Source organism: Danio rerio, chromosome 10, assembly GCF_052040795.2.
Source record: "Danio rerio strain M-AB ecotype USA chromosome 10, GRCz13ab, whole genome shotgun sequence".
NCBI classification, from domain to species: Eukaryota; Metazoa; Chordata; class Actinopteri; order Cypriniformes; family Danionidae; genus Danio; species Danio rerio.
This window is the reverse complement of record NC_141030.1, coordinates 30,631,790-30,649,624: the sequence shown is the minus strand read 5'-3', so window position 1 is coordinate 30,649,624 and position 17,835 is coordinate 30,631,790. Positions and strand designations below refer to the sequence as shown.

At 35.6% G+C, this 17,835-nt stretch overlaps 2 protein-coding genes across 3 annotated transcripts; both read right to left on the bottom strand.

Annotated features, from left to right (window-relative positions):
* Positions 1–307: 307 nt before the first annotated feature.
* tm7sf2 (transmembrane 7 superfamily member 2) lies at positions 308–5,748 on the bottom strand. The gene is given in 11 exon segments (NM_001008597.1): positions 308–658; positions 1,165–1,287; positions 1,462–1,542; positions 1,614–1,782; positions 1,870–1,989; positions 3,767–3,870; positions 4,082–4,276; positions 4,920–4,974; positions 5,085–5,281; positions 5,406–5,471; positions 5,720–5,748. Coding segments are annotated over 10 exon segments (1,266 nt in total). The 5' UTR covers positions 5,467–5,471; positions 5,720–5,748; the 3' UTR covers positions 308–497.
* A 291-nt stretch (positions 5,749–6,039) lies between these two features.
* vps51 (VPS51 subunit of GARP complex) lies at positions 6,040–17,166 on the bottom strand. 2 transcript variants are annotated; one of them, XM_087269559.1, is made up of 12 exons: positions 17,127–17,166; positions 16,851–17,046; positions 16,546–16,675; positions 15,318–15,464; positions 14,953–15,172; positions 12,532–13,435; positions 9,312–9,527; positions 9,150–9,233; positions 7,421–7,555; positions 7,194–7,315; positions 6,763–6,850; positions 6,040–6,676 (listed from the first exon to the last, which is right to left on the bottom strand). In XM_087269559.1, the coding sequence occupies exons 2-12, from the start codon at positions 17,025–17,027 to the stop codon at positions 6,416–6,418; spliced, it is 2,484 nt and encodes an 827-aa protein (XP_087125685.1). In that variant the 5' UTR covers positions 17,028–17,046; positions 17,127–17,166; the 3' UTR covers positions 6,040–6,415.
* Positions 17,167–17,835: the final 669 nt, after the last annotated feature.

Here is a 17,835-nt window from a genome sequence, read left to right as displayed (position 1 = left end):
ATATATTTTTTTACTTTAAATTAGTTTTTATATTTTTTTAAATATAAAATTACACCCTCCACTTGAGAAACTTGCTATTTAAGATTTATAGTACAATATCCAATTTCAAATGTAACCTTTAAATTAACCAAACGGATATTGGGTAATTTTTTTTGATTCAATCTTGTCACAAATCAATCAGTTTATCACATCATCGCCTCTAAAACATTTTTAACCTAATGCCATTACCTAAAGTTAATAAATGTAACCTGTAAAGTATTACCACTATATGTTGTTGTTGAATGTCAATAATGTTACAGTCCAAAAGCAATATTAAAATGCTCTTTAATAATATAATACAAGAATATATAAAAAAAAAAAAAGAAAATGTTTGGTTCTAACGCAAATAAAAACAATACGCAATACATTTTGTAATGTTGGCTGTCCATTGATGATGTTGCGTCCATTTCCTCACCTAAATAAAAGTCTGCTGGACATTCAGAGCACATCAGTCCACATTAATAAACATAGGGGATTATTCTGTAGGGCACTCGTCTGCAGTAAGTGTCCCAGGCCACTCCGTATTTGGCTCGGCATTGTTTCTCATCTCTGGCTTCTCGGTGGATGAGCAGAATAGTGAAATATATGACGTAGAAGTAAGGCAGAATGTGGGATATTCCTGTGAAGAAATTGAGGAAGAATTAATTGTTGTAAACACGCCACAACAGAACCTGCCCTTTTTATAAAATGATTGAATTAGTTTAACTCCATCTCCATCTGTCCAGCAGGTTACAGCATTTTATTTAATGCCATGTCAGCAACAATTGCTATTTTCATCGCAAAAATATTTCATTAATAAATATATAATTAAAGACACACAGATATATGAATACATAAATTGGGTAAGATTTTTTACGTTAATAAATGATTAAAAAAATCGTTCTTTTCCTTTGTTGAATACATCCTCAAGTGAGTTCATTTCATAAAAAAGCCTTCCGCAGTCAGGACAGTCCACTAGATTTTAGGTTAATTTAATTAATTATTAAAATGTAGGACACCAAGAAAAGTTCAAACACATTGTAAAAGTAAAAATCATAATTAATGCTGTATTTGAAAAAAAAAAATCAGTATGTGACTAGAACACTTTAATCATATGCAAGTTATAATTAAATATGGTTTACTCACCACAAGGCAGGGACCAGGCTAGGGCCATCAGAAGGTCACCCAGGTAGTTTGGATGTCTGACAAAACCCCACCATCCTGATACCAACAGCCGCTTTCCTGTTGCTGTCGCGATAGTTTCCAGGTCTGCAAGAACAAAATTCTTAAATGCCAACATTTCTATTTCAAATCTAGAAGAAATTTCAGTTCACACAATAGAGCAACAACAAAAAACTAAAATAGTTTTCCTAAAATTGCCTCTTAATTTTATCCAAAGTTCAAAAATAAAAATCACTGCAAAGTAAAGTAGTGATTACTGACGTGCTACACTTTTATGCTTGGGGTCTCTTCTGAACTGATTTTTCTGAGAGTTGGACCTCCTGAAAATGTAATAGCCAATTCCTGTGAAATATAGAAAGGAGAGTTAGAAAACATAAAGAATCAACATGGCTACAAAACAGGATGTTGGTTACCATTTAGAAGCACAATCCCCACGGCACCAAGAGTACTAAGTGACTGTGGGTGAACAACCAGAAACATGGCCTGAAGACTATACGTGAAGGGAACCCAGGCCAGATCACCAAACGCCAACATGAACCCAAATCCATCATGCACAATATCCATTGTAGTAAGAACGGCCTCCTGCAGACACAAGGAATGATTTAACACCATTTCCACTTGTTTAATTAAACATTTCATAGGTTTGCAGACGACACTAGATTCTCCTACTTCATTCCAGAGAGCATCTGTCACGTAGAGGAGCTGAAATCCATTGATGAGCAGCATGGCAAGAGATGGAGAGTCGCGCAGCTCTACTTCTTTCATTAGCATCCCTAGGTTTATGACCACCTGAAACACAACAGATACAATTTGGTTGATCGGATCAAATAATTGCAAAATTACGTCAATTCCTATGGGTCTGTGTTAGAATCTAGTTCAATTCTAATCATGTTTATTTATATAGCGCTTTTACAATGTAGATTATGTCAAAGCAGCTTAACATAGAAGTTGTTGGAAAGAAATACTTCATAAATTATGCAACAATTTTTGTATCCCATAGTTTATGAATTAGATCTACATAAAGAGAGAGTATGTGGTATTTAGAGGCTGTTTGAATGCATTTAACCACATGAGTGAAAACAATCCAATCAAATGTGTTTTTAACAACCTTTGAAAGTGGTTAAAAGTGGACAAGCTAAAAACATTTTAGCCCATTTACAACAGTCGTTAGGTGTCCTTTACACTAGTGCAGTTTTGTTTTAAAATGCTGATTTAGAATGAAAGCATATCTGTACCTAAATGTATGCGTTTGAAAACAGAAATGCACTGTAAACCAGAGACAGAGAGAGAGAGAGAGTTGGAACAGCAATGGCAGCTCATAGAGCCTCTCACTAGTTCCCCAAAGTTAGCACTTACAGCTGGGTTACTGTTGAAGATGGCTGGTTTTGCACGTCTGAAAGGTACGAATTTTGTTAAAATAAATTGGTGTATGTTTTAACGTTATCAAACATTATTTGATTTAACCACAAAGCCATCCCTGGAACTATTTGAGTCTACATGAATCATGTGATGATTGAACACTTTAGACTTTCATTGTCGCAACTCTCCCTGTAAATGACACCTTATTGTCATCCACTTCTGATTAGAATGACACAAAAAGCATCTTAAAAAGGAAGTTCACCCCCAAAATGAAAATTGTCATTATTTATGCATCCTCCACTTGTTTCAAACCTGCTTGAGCTTCTTTCTTCTTTTCAACACAAATAAGTATACTGAAAAATTTGGGGGGAAAACAGCCATCCACTTACAAAGTATTTTGGTTCCTATTAGGGATGACAATGACTTTTTTTTTCAATATTCTTCAGAATATCTTGTTTTGTGTTTAAAAGAGAAAGGAAATACAAGTTTAGAACCACCTGTGTGTTTGTAAATTGTGAGATTTTTAATTTTTGGATGAACTATCCAATTAATACAACTTGCAAATAGGGTCTTCCAGAAGCAGTCAAAAATTAATTTTACTGGATGCTTTCATAGTGCTCAGACCCTCCACCTAAAAAATAAAAATAATTATATATCTGGACGTAAGAAATGTGTTAAAATGTTAGGTGTAAATGGAAATCTGTTTTTGCTCATTTACTTGTGAACCAATAAACAAAACATCTGAATACCAGAGGCCTGTACATGAATCTATATTAGCTGGCTAGCCAGTTTAGTTTGCACCAATAATGGGTTTTACCTAAAAAGGCAGCTCGACTTTAATCACTCTTTGTTCCCGTGGTTTTATGAAGCAGTTGCACTGAGCTACCATCATGGTACCTAAAACCCAGAGTTAATGCAAACTAAACTGAAATCTGTAAACGGTGTAAACATGGCCACAGTGTCAAATTATGAATGATCATGTGACACTGAATACTAGTGTAATGGCTGCTGAAAATTCAGCTTTGGAACCACAGGAATAATTTACATTTAAAAAAATAGTTTATACTTTTATTTAGAAAAAAAATAGTTCAAAATGTTTTGATCAAATAAATGGAGCCTGGCTGAGCAGTGAGCACACGACAATTCTTTCTGAAAACAATAAAATTATATATTGTATGTGGATGTAAATATCTGGTGAGAGTCTTACCCAGCCTATTAATCCAGGTCTTAGTTCACAGAAATATTTCAAGTCAAAGTTTCCAATGCGAGGGTTGAGCTCTCGACCCATGAAGAAGTCATACAGAGGATTTCCTGCAAATGAGAGCGAAACTGAATTTACAAATGTTTTAAAGAGACATAAAGTAGAATTGTCAGTGTTGTTCTCATTTGTAGCTTTGGATTAAATTGTCTGCTAAATAAAAATGTTTCTGAAAAGATTTTGAATTAAGCTCAAGTGTACGCAAAATGGAATGTTACTCATGGATAATCATATTCATCTCTAAATACCAAGACATTATCTCACCTGTGTTTCCCCCAAGTGATAAAGCATGTTGATGTGCCCAGAAGGAGCGGATGTACAGATACATTGACAGTAGATAGGAAACTCCAATGGCACATATAGCCAGAGGCAAAATGAGCTCAAACAGGTGCCCGAGTGGCATTCCCAGCAAAATACATATGATCAACAGAACAGCAGTAATGCTCAGGGCATGGAAACCTGAAAAATAAAGATTAAAAAAAGGAAACACGATCAAATCTGCACATACACACCAGGTTTCAAACATTTGAGGTCATGGTTTTATTTTTTGGTTTTTAATATTTCCTACAAAACAATTTGCAGTATTGAAAAGTATTAGGAAATGTTTCCTGAGCACCAAAAATGACTAAATTACAATAACGTGACACTGAACACTAAAGTAATGATGAAAATTTAGCTTGGCGAATAAATGGGAATATAAATGTATATAATAGAATAAATGTAACACTTCTTTCAAAAAAATGTTTAAAAAAAAGTGTAGATGAAATTTTGTTTCTCTTGTTTATTTAAACCATTTAAACCAAGCGGTCAAGCTTTACCTAATAAACATATATGTTTTTCTTCCTTTTATTTACATTTTAATGCACATAATGCTCAATAAACTGAAGCACAATCCAGATATAGAAGTATACTGCAGATTAATGACAACTGGAGTTTGAACTTTACTTTGTGTACAACAGGTGGTAAAACCAAGGACAAGGGGTCAAAGACTGCTCTGTTTCATTTGGGTCAAAAACACAAAGAAAATACAAGTTCACCATTTATTATAACACAATAACCATTATTAGCGTTTTTCAGAAATAAAAATGTAGTCATATATTACCATTAATGGGATATTTCAGTCTGGATCCATCTCTGAGAACCAAACCTTCAGAAACCTGTCAACAAATAAATCACATGGCACACAATTCTCTCTTCTTACAATACTCTCTTCTATTACAATGATCAAAAAATGAAAGAGAAAAAAAAAACAGATCAAAAATCTTACCTTCCCTATAGGCAGTAGGTAGAGAAAACTCTGCAGGGCAATCCAACCTGCAATAAGAACAGCAGCCCACGGATCCCATAAATGTGTAGCAGGTGGTAGAGGAGGAGGCCACTGCAGGACACTGGCAGCTGGAGACCGGCACACACTGAGCAGGTACAGAACTGTCAGAGGCAGGAACACTGGAATGCAGGTGGCACCTGGACAAGTGAGGAGGACAAGAATGAACACAAATTATAGACAAACATCTCATATAATCACACAGTAGCACACACACACACACTAACATTAGCATATAACGTTATAGAATAAACAATGGCTCACCAAGAGCACCTCCAAATTCCCTTTCAGCTGAATGTGATGCTTTGTGCTTGTTAGGCTTCATTTTGCCTGTTTGGGACAAAGATGGAGTGAAACACAGCATTTAGCAAAGCTGACAAAACATTTACAGGGTAACGTTACGTTACAAGAAAGTATTATTCAAATTTCTGTAGGTATTATTCAAATGTGTTTACTGAAGTAACGTTAGTTATTGTAATACGCGCTGGCAACATTCACACTTAGGTTAACCAAACAAATAACCATGTCGTAACATTAACAATATTATATGCAAAAAATAAACAGCGTTTTTCTCTTACCTCTGTTCTCATGAACTCACTGTTGTACTGTATTGTTATCGCTCATCATCACTGTAAATGACCGAGACGCCTGCGTAGATTCGCCCATAACGCGCTGTTTGCCTCACTGTATCTGACCAATCAGCACATACTGCTGCCATCAGAAGAGTGAGGAGAGACAGCATAGGAACCAATCAGAATTATAGAGAAGCGACTGAGCCCGCCCCTAATGTCCTATTGACCAATCGGGAGAGAGCATTCGCTGGCTTCATATGACTGTCAGCAAAGATGTGGCTACGGGTTTGGTTTCTAGTCTGAAGAAGCTTTGGGATGCGAAGCTGTTTTGTACATTAAGTTTATTAAATACCATCCAGTTATGCAGTCCGAACAGCCTTCACAGTATACATTACAGAAATCAACCGTAAAAGAACATTCATACCGAGACGTTATCCATTAATATAGTGATCTGATGTGAGTTAATTTTATAGTTTATTTTCTGAATCTTAAATCAATCCACACACTCAATTCTTAAAAATGTATGGTAAAGTTGGGATCTCAATCCAGGTCTTCCCGGACATCAGTGACTTTATATTATTTTTATATGTGATAATCTAAATTGATGCTTATATTTGCAGTTTTTCAGTAGTCGATGCATTAATATTGTCTGCCAGTTCAGGATTGAATGTTTAGGAGAAAAGGTGAGCGAATGTGCCCACTCTATCCCCTCTCACAGATGACTTCAATGACACTTTGCTCCATTGGCGAAGGGTCAAGGCAACGGTGGGCAGCACTACCCACAATCTCATCCAACAAGAAGTGCACCAAGTTCTCATCAGACACGAAGCGCCACAGGTACATCTGCAAGTAGTGGCAGTCCACCTGGATTTGCTGCAGTCCGTATCTGCCAAATGTACGGAGACGTACACATTCGAGGAACGTCTTCAGACTTATCTTAATGATGCCAGTTAGCACAGAGACCTAGGATGAGAAATAAAACTGGTCATAAAAGGTTGTCAGTTTAAATTAGAATAACAATAGTTAGTGAACAGCATGTTGTTTTCTACCTTGTTGAACTCCACTGGACTAAAGATATCAATCCTCTCGGAAAATAGTTTGTGAATGTTACTTAGCAGGTTGGTGTCCATTGGAGCACTGGAGCAAAAAACAACAACAGCAATATTAACAATTAAATATTAATTCATCCCAAAAAGCACCTTGCTGTTCATTAAGCCAAAGCAAAGAAAAAAATTCACCAACATTTTAGTCAAACTGAGGGTGAGTAAATGAACAGCAATTAGATTCAATGAGCTATTTAAAGTGAACGACAGAGTTTTAATTATGCTTGGAAAAATTTTGTTTTTTTGGAATATTTCTGAATAATTCAAAGTAATTGAATTAAATAATTACAAAGTTTTACACAGAAAGTTTGTCTTCAAATGAACATTATATAAGATTGTGATGTTAAGTCAGCAATATTTGTGAAGTGACAGTGAACCTGGGAGTGTAGCTCGGTGCGTAGCGGATCTGCTGTCTTGAGCTGCTGTACACAGAGAAGGTGCGTTTGCTGGAGTCACTGCTGTGGGCTTTCCTTACACCCTCTTCATAAAGCAATCCCACCTATTGAACAGAAAAATAAAAAACATGGTGTATTATGGCTTATAAATGTGCATTCTCTGCACACATTTAATACTTGAATTAAGGAACAGATATTAAGTCCATCACCTGTACATCAATAGAAGTGGTATCTTCCACCACCCTCTTCATTACAGCCCGAACATTTCTAGGTTCAATAGTGTTCACCCAGTCTCTCGTTTCCACGCTCTTCCTCAGCATCTGACTGATGATTAATCCCTGAACCTTGATCAAAACCACACCAGGTCAACAAAAACATCATCAATTATGGTAAAAATGTTGTAATCCCAATAATTAATGGCCCATATGACTAAAACACAATATATGAGTGATTTTCAAATATATATATACAGTTGAAGCCAGAATTATTAGCCCCCCCTGAATTATTAGCCCCTGTTTATTTTTTCCCCATTTTCTGTTTAACAGAGATTTTTTTTCAACACATTTCTAAACATAATAGTTTTAATAACTCATTTCTAATAACAGATTTATTTTATCTTAGCCATGATGACAGGAAATAATTTTTGACTAGATATTTTTCAAGACACTTCTGTACAGCTTAAAGTGACTATTAAAGGCTTCACTAGGTTAATTAGCTTAACTAGGCAGGTTAGGGTAATTAGGCAAGTCATTGTATAACGATGGTTTGTTCTGTAGACTATCAAGAAAAAATATAGCTTAAAGTAGCTAATAACTTTGTCCCTTAAATGGTGTTTATAAAATTAAAAACTGCTTTTATTTTAACCGAAATAAAACAAATAAGACTTTCTCCAGAAGAAAAAGTATTATCAGACATGCTGTGAAATTTCTTTGCTCTGTTAAACGTCATTTGGAAAAAATCAAAAAAAAGAAGAAAAAAAAATATCGAAGGGGGCTAATAATTCTACACACACACGTACACACGCACGCACGCACGCGCGCACACACGCACACACGCACACACACACACACACACACACACACACACAGTTGAAGTCCAAACTATTTGCAATTATAAGACAAATACAGTAGAATAAAAAAATAAAATCTCAGCTTTTTTATGCAATTCTCAAGTATTCCGTTAAGAGTAATGCAATGGTTTTTTATGCCCTGTCAGCAACCAAGGCTATTTTCATGCAAGAACATTTCAATAATAAATATGCAATTAAAATCAAAATAAGATTTTTAGTGCTGATACATGATAAAAATTCTACAATTTTTCCTGATGCCACTTTACTAAAAATGTACAAAACCCTTTAACTGCCCCAGCAAGAAAAAAGATGTTTGGATGGCATTTCTTCACTCCTAATGTTACTAGTTAACAAACTCAATGCATTTTTTCAACACATCCCATAATTACTAAAATATCAGCCTCTACCAAATGGTTTATATGTCGGCTTATGGTAAAAGGTCCAAAATTAATATACAGTTGAAGTCAGATTTATTACAAATGTATTATTTTTCTTTTTAAACTTGGTGACAACTTTATTATTTTAAAGGCAAGGTTGACATTTGCATGGAATTTCTCAATCCAAACATCGAGTGGGGTCTTTACCTTTGAGCAAAAAAACCATAGGTTATTCTTGTATGTCCAATATGACATCTGGTAAAAATCCCTTTATCAAATAAAGTCTTAAAATGTCTAAAAACTGAGATTTCAGGTTGCATTTCATACAATTTATTATTTTTCAACGCATCCCACTCCTCTTGCCACTTATTTAAAATGTTTTTTAGTTTCTTTATACATAATCATTGAAGGCAGAAATCGAAACAGTTAGTTGATTACTTGCACAGCCCAAAATTATTGACTCATGACATCTGAATCTATTCTCTTATTTACCTTCACATAGTGGTTCAGTAATTTCTGAGCAGCTTCTCTGGCCTCTGCACAAAGTGCTGTAACTGGGGTGACTGGAGTGTGGTGCTGTTTAAAAAGAAAACAGCAGCATGATTATATGCATTTAGAGTTTGATTTATCCTGAATATAACAGATATGGGATACCTGTACAAGAAACTGTTCATCTGTGAGCGTGAGGATGTAGGAGATGGTGGAGGTCTCGTAGTCCAGACAGAGACGAGAGAGCAGCAGGAGGAGAGCAGGAGGTGTGGATCCTCCTCTGTCGCCTGCGCTCTCACAATACTGCCGAGACGACTGGCAGATGAACTTAATAAAGCTCACCACCAGACCCTCACGAACACCCTGACTGCAAAACTCACCCTGAGAAAACATAGGAGACTGATATTAGACAAAAAACATGGATATGGTTGAACTTGTGTCTCATCATCCATCATTTTAAAATATAAAATTAGTTTTTTAATGCAATTGAAATGGAGAAACGCTTGCTGACATTTGTGGTTCTCGCAATACCAGAAATGACCAATGGTCATGCAAAAAATAAATTAACAATATAGTAAATGAAAGAAAAACAAAGTCTACAAAACAGAAACAACTAAATAGTCATTGCTAATTTTTAAACATCAGTCCGAAAATCTTCTTAATAAATTAAAAGTAATTGTCTAAATATTACTTGCCAGCTGGGAAAGGCATAAATAAAAAAAAGTGAATAAATAAAGTATTTTATTTATTTTTTATTTATATAAAGTCATACGAATAAACTCTAGATTATGTAAAACTAACTATGTCTGAGAATTCTCTTATAAGCAACAGATGAAGACAGCCCTAAGTATTATTACTCAAATGCAATATTAATTTAAATAAAAACAATCTGCATATGATTAAAAACTGTTAAGCTGTGTCCGAAATTGCCTACTACTCGAGTAGGGACTACATTTAAATTTGAATTTACCACACGACCATTAGAAAAGTATGTATTATATAGTATGAATGTGAGAAGTGTCAATGGAACTCGGATGTACTACATCCCCCATTTGTCATTATCACATGACCTACTCGCATCATTTGTGTCACTTCACTCCTATTCATGAATTCTCTCATGTAGCATCATGGGATAGCGTAGTGTCCATTGAATGCACACTTCAGAATCTTGGCAGAAGTAGTTGGTCATTTGGGTATTCTCGCCTACTATTTTTTTTGAATACTATGAATTCGGACATATTACTCGGTTTTTCACATACTATATTGTAAAGAAGCATACGATTTTAGATGCAGCCTTATTTTTGAATAGATTATTATTATTGTTATAATAAATTAATGGCTATAATTTAAAAAATGAGTATTGTCTAGCACAGAGATGCCCAAACTAGGGCTCACGGTAACTTTGATTTGGTCCACAGTCACTTCTGAAAGGGGGAATGACAGGTATTTTTATATAGATTTAACAGATTAACATTTTGTTGATTTTACTGTTACAGCTAACTGAAATTAAATGTTGTAAATGAAATACATTTTTTGCTTTTTATGTAAAAACTGTCACTTGACAGATGCAAAAGACATTGGCAACTTAACTAGTGTATACAGCATTTACCTCCATAGAGTTAACATGAATCATTTTGTTTTATTGTTATAAATTCATTAAATGTAAATGAGCAATTTCACATGAGTAGCAGTGTGCTATGGCTGTATACGAGTGTGATATTGCGTTTATACAACAGTTCGACGGCACAATCTTGTACATAAAAAAAAAAGTTAAACACAGAGAGTCTAAAACCCTTTTGTATTAAGAACTACTTCCATCCGCCATTCATTCACATCTGCAGCAGAAGCCGTTACAAATTCACAAACATCACTTTAGAGCTAGTATTTGAATGATTCTCTATAGCGTAATGAGAAGCTGCGCTTCTGGTGTGTGACCCCCTTAAGGTGATGAAATAACAACAAATTTTGCTCACATTTTAAGATTATAAGGCTGAACGTGACATGAAATGCCATCCGTCTAAAGAGATTTCTCACCAGACTGCTGTTGTGTTTGCGATAAGGAGGGACAAGGCTGAATCCAGCTTCTTAATCGCAGCTTCTTATTGACTATCCGGTCCACCTTAAATACCACGAGGTTTCCGTTTTAATTATTTTATTCGCGCTCAAGAGAAAACACTGAGCAAGGGCTTATTACGCGGTTCTGGCGCCATCTTGTGGATAGACAACGTCGACCGTCTTTGGTAGTCGACTAAGTCTCAGAAATTGTAAATATTTTAAAATAGGCACTATTCTTACAAATAAACTGCATAGTTGCAATCTAAACAAATACATTTTTGACTTAAAAAAGCCTCAAAAGTACATTTTGTTGTCTAACAACAGTAATATTTGTTAAACTGTAGCCTGCTTGTTGCTTGCTGTATGTGGGTGGAGTAATACACAGAGGAGAAGGGTGAAAAGGCCTTTGTGTGATGTTACAAGCAAAATATTGCATGGCTATCAGCCAATCAGATTGAAAAACCAGACAGAACTGTTGTTTAAAAAGATATAATGCATTAGGTAATACGATTAAAGCCATTTAATTATCATATATGTCATTTTATAGTCATTGCTAGTTATTTTAAAATATTAGGAAATAAATGTATGCATTATAAAATTACCCATGACAACTTTAATGTAATACAGGTTTGCTATATTTATCCTCGGCCCACAACCATTAATCAAGTTTGCTTTGTGGCCCTTTAAAAGAAAATGTTAAAACACAAAATATAAAATATTTTAAGTTTTATTTCTTTTAAATGCTACACTAGGAATACTATAGGGTTAAATGAACCTATATTAAAATGACAGTAGGCACGACCCAAATTGCATACTTATGGACTATTCTACGCCATTTGGAGTATAAATAATGCAAGTAGTGCATTCACACAGAAAACTCTACAAATAATAAGTGCATTTAATTACTCGGATGATGCACTTATTCAGCCAGTAACATTAAGTGCGGAATGTTGGACACTTCACACAGTCCCAACTTTGCTCACATAGCAGAAGGGGCGGAGCTATTGGGCGCTTAAGTTGGATAATGTTATTTATTTTTGATTGTGAAAGCTAAATTCTCTTATCAGCAAGATTTAACCACCTCCCGATGGTGAATGAGGTTATACTCATGACAGATATTATTTAGTAGTTTGTAATTTATTTCACTAATTTCGCAACCAACAAATGTTTTTGGGGAAACAGTTTGAATTTCCATTTAGTAAAAAAAATTAGTGTTCCATTTGGGACGATACTACATACATGTACTAAGCTGTTGAGTGTTTTAGTGCATAAGTACATAGAGTATAGTGTCCCATTTAGGACGCAGCTAGTGTGTATATTTGCTCTTTACCTTGAAATAAGGCTTGTTGGAAAAGGTTATATCCTTTGCTGTGAACAGATGCACTGATGCCAACACAGACTTTAATTGATTGAGAATGAAGTTCGATAAAGACGTCAGCAGTTCTGGCAGACTGGGCGGGGCATCCTTACTTGAAGCCCCTCCCACAAGAGCCCCACCTCCTGATGCACTGGCCCCTCCCACTGATAAGCGAGGAGCAGCCAAAGCCTGTCTCACATCTGTAAGGCTGTCATGGTAGAAGGTCTGTAAGGCAGACAGGTACTGTTTGATCCTCTCCCTCGCCGCCCGCACCACTATCTCAGTTCCTTGGCTTGGCACTGCCGACCCCGGGAGTAATTTGGATATGGCCTGTAATCTGCGATGGAAGCGATCCAGAGCTCTCACCAACAGAGAGTTATCTCCCACTCCCTTCTCCTCCTGTATCCTCCGCTCTACTAGGGAGAAGTATCTCGCAGCCAGAGTGTCCACAAACACGTGCAGCTTGCCATTCGCCATCTCCGGGATGTTTTTGGAAGCTAGTTCACTCTCTTGTGGACGGTTAATGAACAATTCTTGATAAGAGGCAATGACCAAACAAAGATTGCTGACAAACTCGTTACACCCTCGATCTATGAACTCCAATATGTCTGTTCCGGCGGCAGGGGAAAGGAAGGGATTGGACACAGAGGAACTAGGGGATACAGGATTTGATCCAGGGCTTGTTTTTTGAACAGACCCAGCACCAGTGTCAGTAACTGCTGAGTCTTTAAGCTCCGCCTCCAACCCCTGGAGATCCGCCTCTAATCGAGACTGGGCGTGGCTTAAGAATTTGTCACAGAGTTCTTCCGCTGGCTCATCCAGCTGTAGAAGAAGCTCGACACATTCAGAGAGGTCTTTAGCACTCGAACCTCCATCCCTGCAAGCAAATACCAACTTTAAATTAAATTAAATGTTGAACTTCTAGTGATATTATTATATTATAAATCTACAGAACATTTAATAGTAGACTTAATTTTCAGTATCAGTGATTATCATATCCATTTTTAAAATATTATTAGATTTTGAAATTTATTTTTTATTTCATTTTAATACTTTATATGTGAAACGTATTTCATTCCAGTTATTTCAACGTTTCCAATTTTAGTTAAAGGTCCCATAAAATTAAAATAAAGTTTAGTATTAATATTGTTGGTTTTTAAGATATCTATTAGTTGGTGTGCTCCAAAACAGTAACGATATTTGTGTTTAGACAATATAAAACTGATATTAACATGTAAAGCTTGTAGTTTGTCACTTCTGCCTAAATGGATCAACAGTTTTAATCACGTCAACCCATAATACGGTTTCTCATCAAATCACAACCAATCAAATGCTCTCTAGTATTTGACAAGCCCCGCCCCCTCAAGTGATTTCTGATTTGCTTTTCAATTGATGCACTTGAGCTCAACCACTCTCAATGGCAGAGCGGTGATCAAACAAAACACTATTGGCTGTTTTAAAAAAAGGGGGAGGGGCTACACTATGTCCCACCCTTTCCCCGTGTTTCGGTTAAGATTACGTCAAAAACGTCAAAGTACTTTACTCGACCTAAAAAGTTTTTCATTTAAACTTTTTTAAGCATTATATCATTTAACAACAATGACTTCTAATTTATAATAAATTTCTAATAAATTTGTTTTAGTAATAACAACACTGCTTCATCCATTTCATCTTGTTCTTTATATAATATCTGGCAGAAGAGGCTTGTTTCAATAATTTAGTGAAGGTTTTCATTCACACAGATCTGAGAAAGACAAAATAACTGTATTTATGCTTGGCCAGAAGATGGCAATATCAATTTGTAAAGAAACACGGCACACCTGTGCACATATGGTCCTGTTATTTTGGTTACCAAATGAGTGTACATGTAATACGCATTCCATTTTATTAGTGCTTTGCACAATAATTATTGTTCCAAAGCAGCTTTACAAAAGGTGCACGTTGTAAGATTACAATCAAAACCATAAAATGTTAAGGTGTGCGTAAGGTGGAAAGTATAGCTGTGCCAAGCATATACATATTTAATCTGCAGTTATGCAATATAATGTACTCAAAGAAATGTATATCTATTCTATATCTTATTATCTTTGTAACAGTATAGTTCTTTGAATGCGTTACATACAGCACCTTTAAATAAAGTGTTGGTGCATATGAAAAGGAAAGAGTGTGTTGAGTCAAGTCAAGCCCAACTTTCAAAAACCAGAATTTTGAAACTCGTTTTTTTTTTAGAGTTCTCATGTAAATAATGGCACACATAAAAGCTTTCTGTTCAAGTTGAAACTCTGTGTTAAAAGGTTCCTTAATTACTCTATAAAATCTATTTTTAATTAGGATGAAATTCTACTGCATATGCCAAATATACAATGTATATACAGTATGCTTCACAGCACAGACCTGAATTTCTGTCGCAGTTGTTGAGCGAGCTGCTCCATAATGACATGGCAGTCATCTTGGATGCCCCTAAAAGAGGGCATATGACTGTACTGCTGCAATACACAGCGTGCCCTCCGATGGGAGCTCACTGCCTGGGCATAGGCCTGCAGCTCCAGACACTTATTGAGCCTTGCTGGCAGCTCGAACAGGAACTGCAGTTTACGGAGAAGAGTATGAACACCTACACAAAAGGTGAAAGATTCAGGAGTTGATTTTTGAGACTTGAAGTTGAGACAGAAATGAAATAATGTTCAGTAATAACGATTGTTCTACTACCAATTGAAAGCTGTAAAATGAATCAGAAATGGATAATTTATTATTTATACCTGATAATTTAGTGATCTGTGCATGCTGATCCTGCAGCGTCCCGCTAATGCGAGCACTAAACTCCGTGATAGCTGCCATGTTTGCAGACAGGCAGTCCATTTCATCCTCCATCTTCTTAAAGTCATTCTTCATTTTTCTGATTGTGTCTGAGGAATAATCAATACATTTTAACATGAACTGGAAAAGGCTATGAAACTCGTATGATGCATCAATGTCCAAACAAAAATGACACCATTAAATGAACTATAAGGTAACCATTCTGATAGTAACTGCATCTCAGAGAATTATTTCTTTGAAGGCCACATATAAATGCCCATATAAGTGCACCATCAAAGGCTGTCTAAATTCAAATGCTTCTTTAAATGTAGCCTCCAAATGCTTATATTGTTTCCCAGAGTAAAGATGATATAACTGATAGATCCGTCATGGCCCAGAATATCCTATATGTTCTGGATAACGCTTTTTAATTTAAGTTTTGCATTTAGGTTTGCTATGATTTTTAAGTTAAAAACACAAACTGTGGTTTTATATGAGCAATTCCATGCAAATGTTAACCTTGTCATGAAAAAAAAAAAAAGGTTTTCACCAAAACATGGAAGTTTTTTTGTGTAGGTTTGTATTTTACAGTACTGCAAAAATACTCAAAAATGTCTCTGTCAATGTTTTCAAACTATTATATTTGATTTACCAAAGTCACACAAGTGCCAATTTCACATCAGTCACATCCATAACAAAGAGATGTCACATCCATAACGACACCTTTTCCTCAGAAATGCAAAAATGACAAGTAAAATAAAGTCAATTATTTTTGTTCTAGAGTCATCTTTTAGCCTTTTGATTAGCATTATTTCTTCTGGGTTGTGCAGTTTAATTAACAGAATTTCTACAAAGAATGTTGTATACTGCAAACTCAGTCTTTTTGGTCACATTCATAACACATGTTTATTTTCCTTATTTAAAATACAAAACTTGTTTACAGATTGATATTTTTCTAGTCCCTTAACTCTGTGGTTAGTTGTTCTAGAAAATATAAACGGATGTTTCAATATAATGTTAACATATACTTTCTATCATGTAAATGCATGTTTTTACTGCAAATGTCACATTCATAACGCAGGAATTGCTCATATATAATTACATTCTTATAGCAATTCTGATTTCTTCAGGGACAACTATGACTTTGTAAAATTTCTTAATGTCTGTTTTTTTAAAAGGTCATTTGTTAACCTGTGGCTGAGATGAACTTGTTGTAGTTTTCATAAACCAGGGTTTGCATGTCACTGTCCAGAGATCTGATCTGCTTGACCATGCAGCTCTCGTGGTCCATCAGCTCAGTCAGAGAACACTCCTTCCTCAACTGAAACACAAAAAGCACATTTTTTAAGTCAAACAACGGGACATTTAGCCTATATTAGCCTATATATTACTGGAAGAATATTGCATATGTGGCACATAATGACAGCACTCTCAATTTGGTGACCCTAATAACTAAATAATAAAGCCAGGACATTCGTCACTATTAGCTACTCTACCTTATTTAAATAAATCTCTGGGTCGAAATGCGGTCCGTTGATATCGCAAGGATCCAGAGACTCGGCTTGTTCTGTGGCTTTTCCTTCCTCATTCAGGCCGTAGTAGAGCTTCAGCATACTGTGAACCCGCCGCCGCTGGGCCGGGTCCGAGTCCGGTGGTGTTGTGGCTGAGCTCATTTCAACTATTAACTATAGTCTGGTGTCAAAGCGAGAATTATTAAATGAATGAATGACAGATGTCAACAAAACATCTGTTGCAAGAGCTGTGGTTGCTACCTGCCAACTCAGTTTGTTGATGAGGCTAGGGCTTTGAGCCAAAATGGCGCTACTGTAGATAGTATTTCAAAGTAAAAGTCCGGGGGCGCGAACTAGGCTGCATCTTCACCAACTGTATGTATATATATATATATATATATATATATATATATATATATATATATATATATATATATATATATATATATATATATATATATATATATATATATATATATATATCCACCTTTTTATATTCGGTTTGTATTATTCTAACGTGTGATAAAATATTTATTTTAGTAAGAGTGCTTTTTTACTTAGGTTATTTGATGCTATAAAGAGAGGTGTGGTGTGCTTGTGTTTGGGGGTCTGGGAGTTTAGAATTTGCTGCCACCTACATACCCCATTTAAAGGCCCCATAAAAAAAAAAAAAAGTTTTTTAGATGTTATTATCAGTGTGTTAGTCTTAAGGATATCTATAAGCTAGGGCTCTTTAAAACAGTGACAAAATCAGCATTTAGAAGATCCAAAAACATCCAAAGCTTGCAGTTTGTCTCCTCCGCCTAAACAGATAAACAGTTTTATTCACATCCATTAGTATCTGAATGCAGCCTTCATGATGCAAGTTGAAAGTGCATCGCTCAGAGATGCAATGTCAGACATAATGCACTTAACGGAACTAGTGACCACTGTGAGGGGTAGGGTTGGGTGAGCGCATTAAAAAGCATTG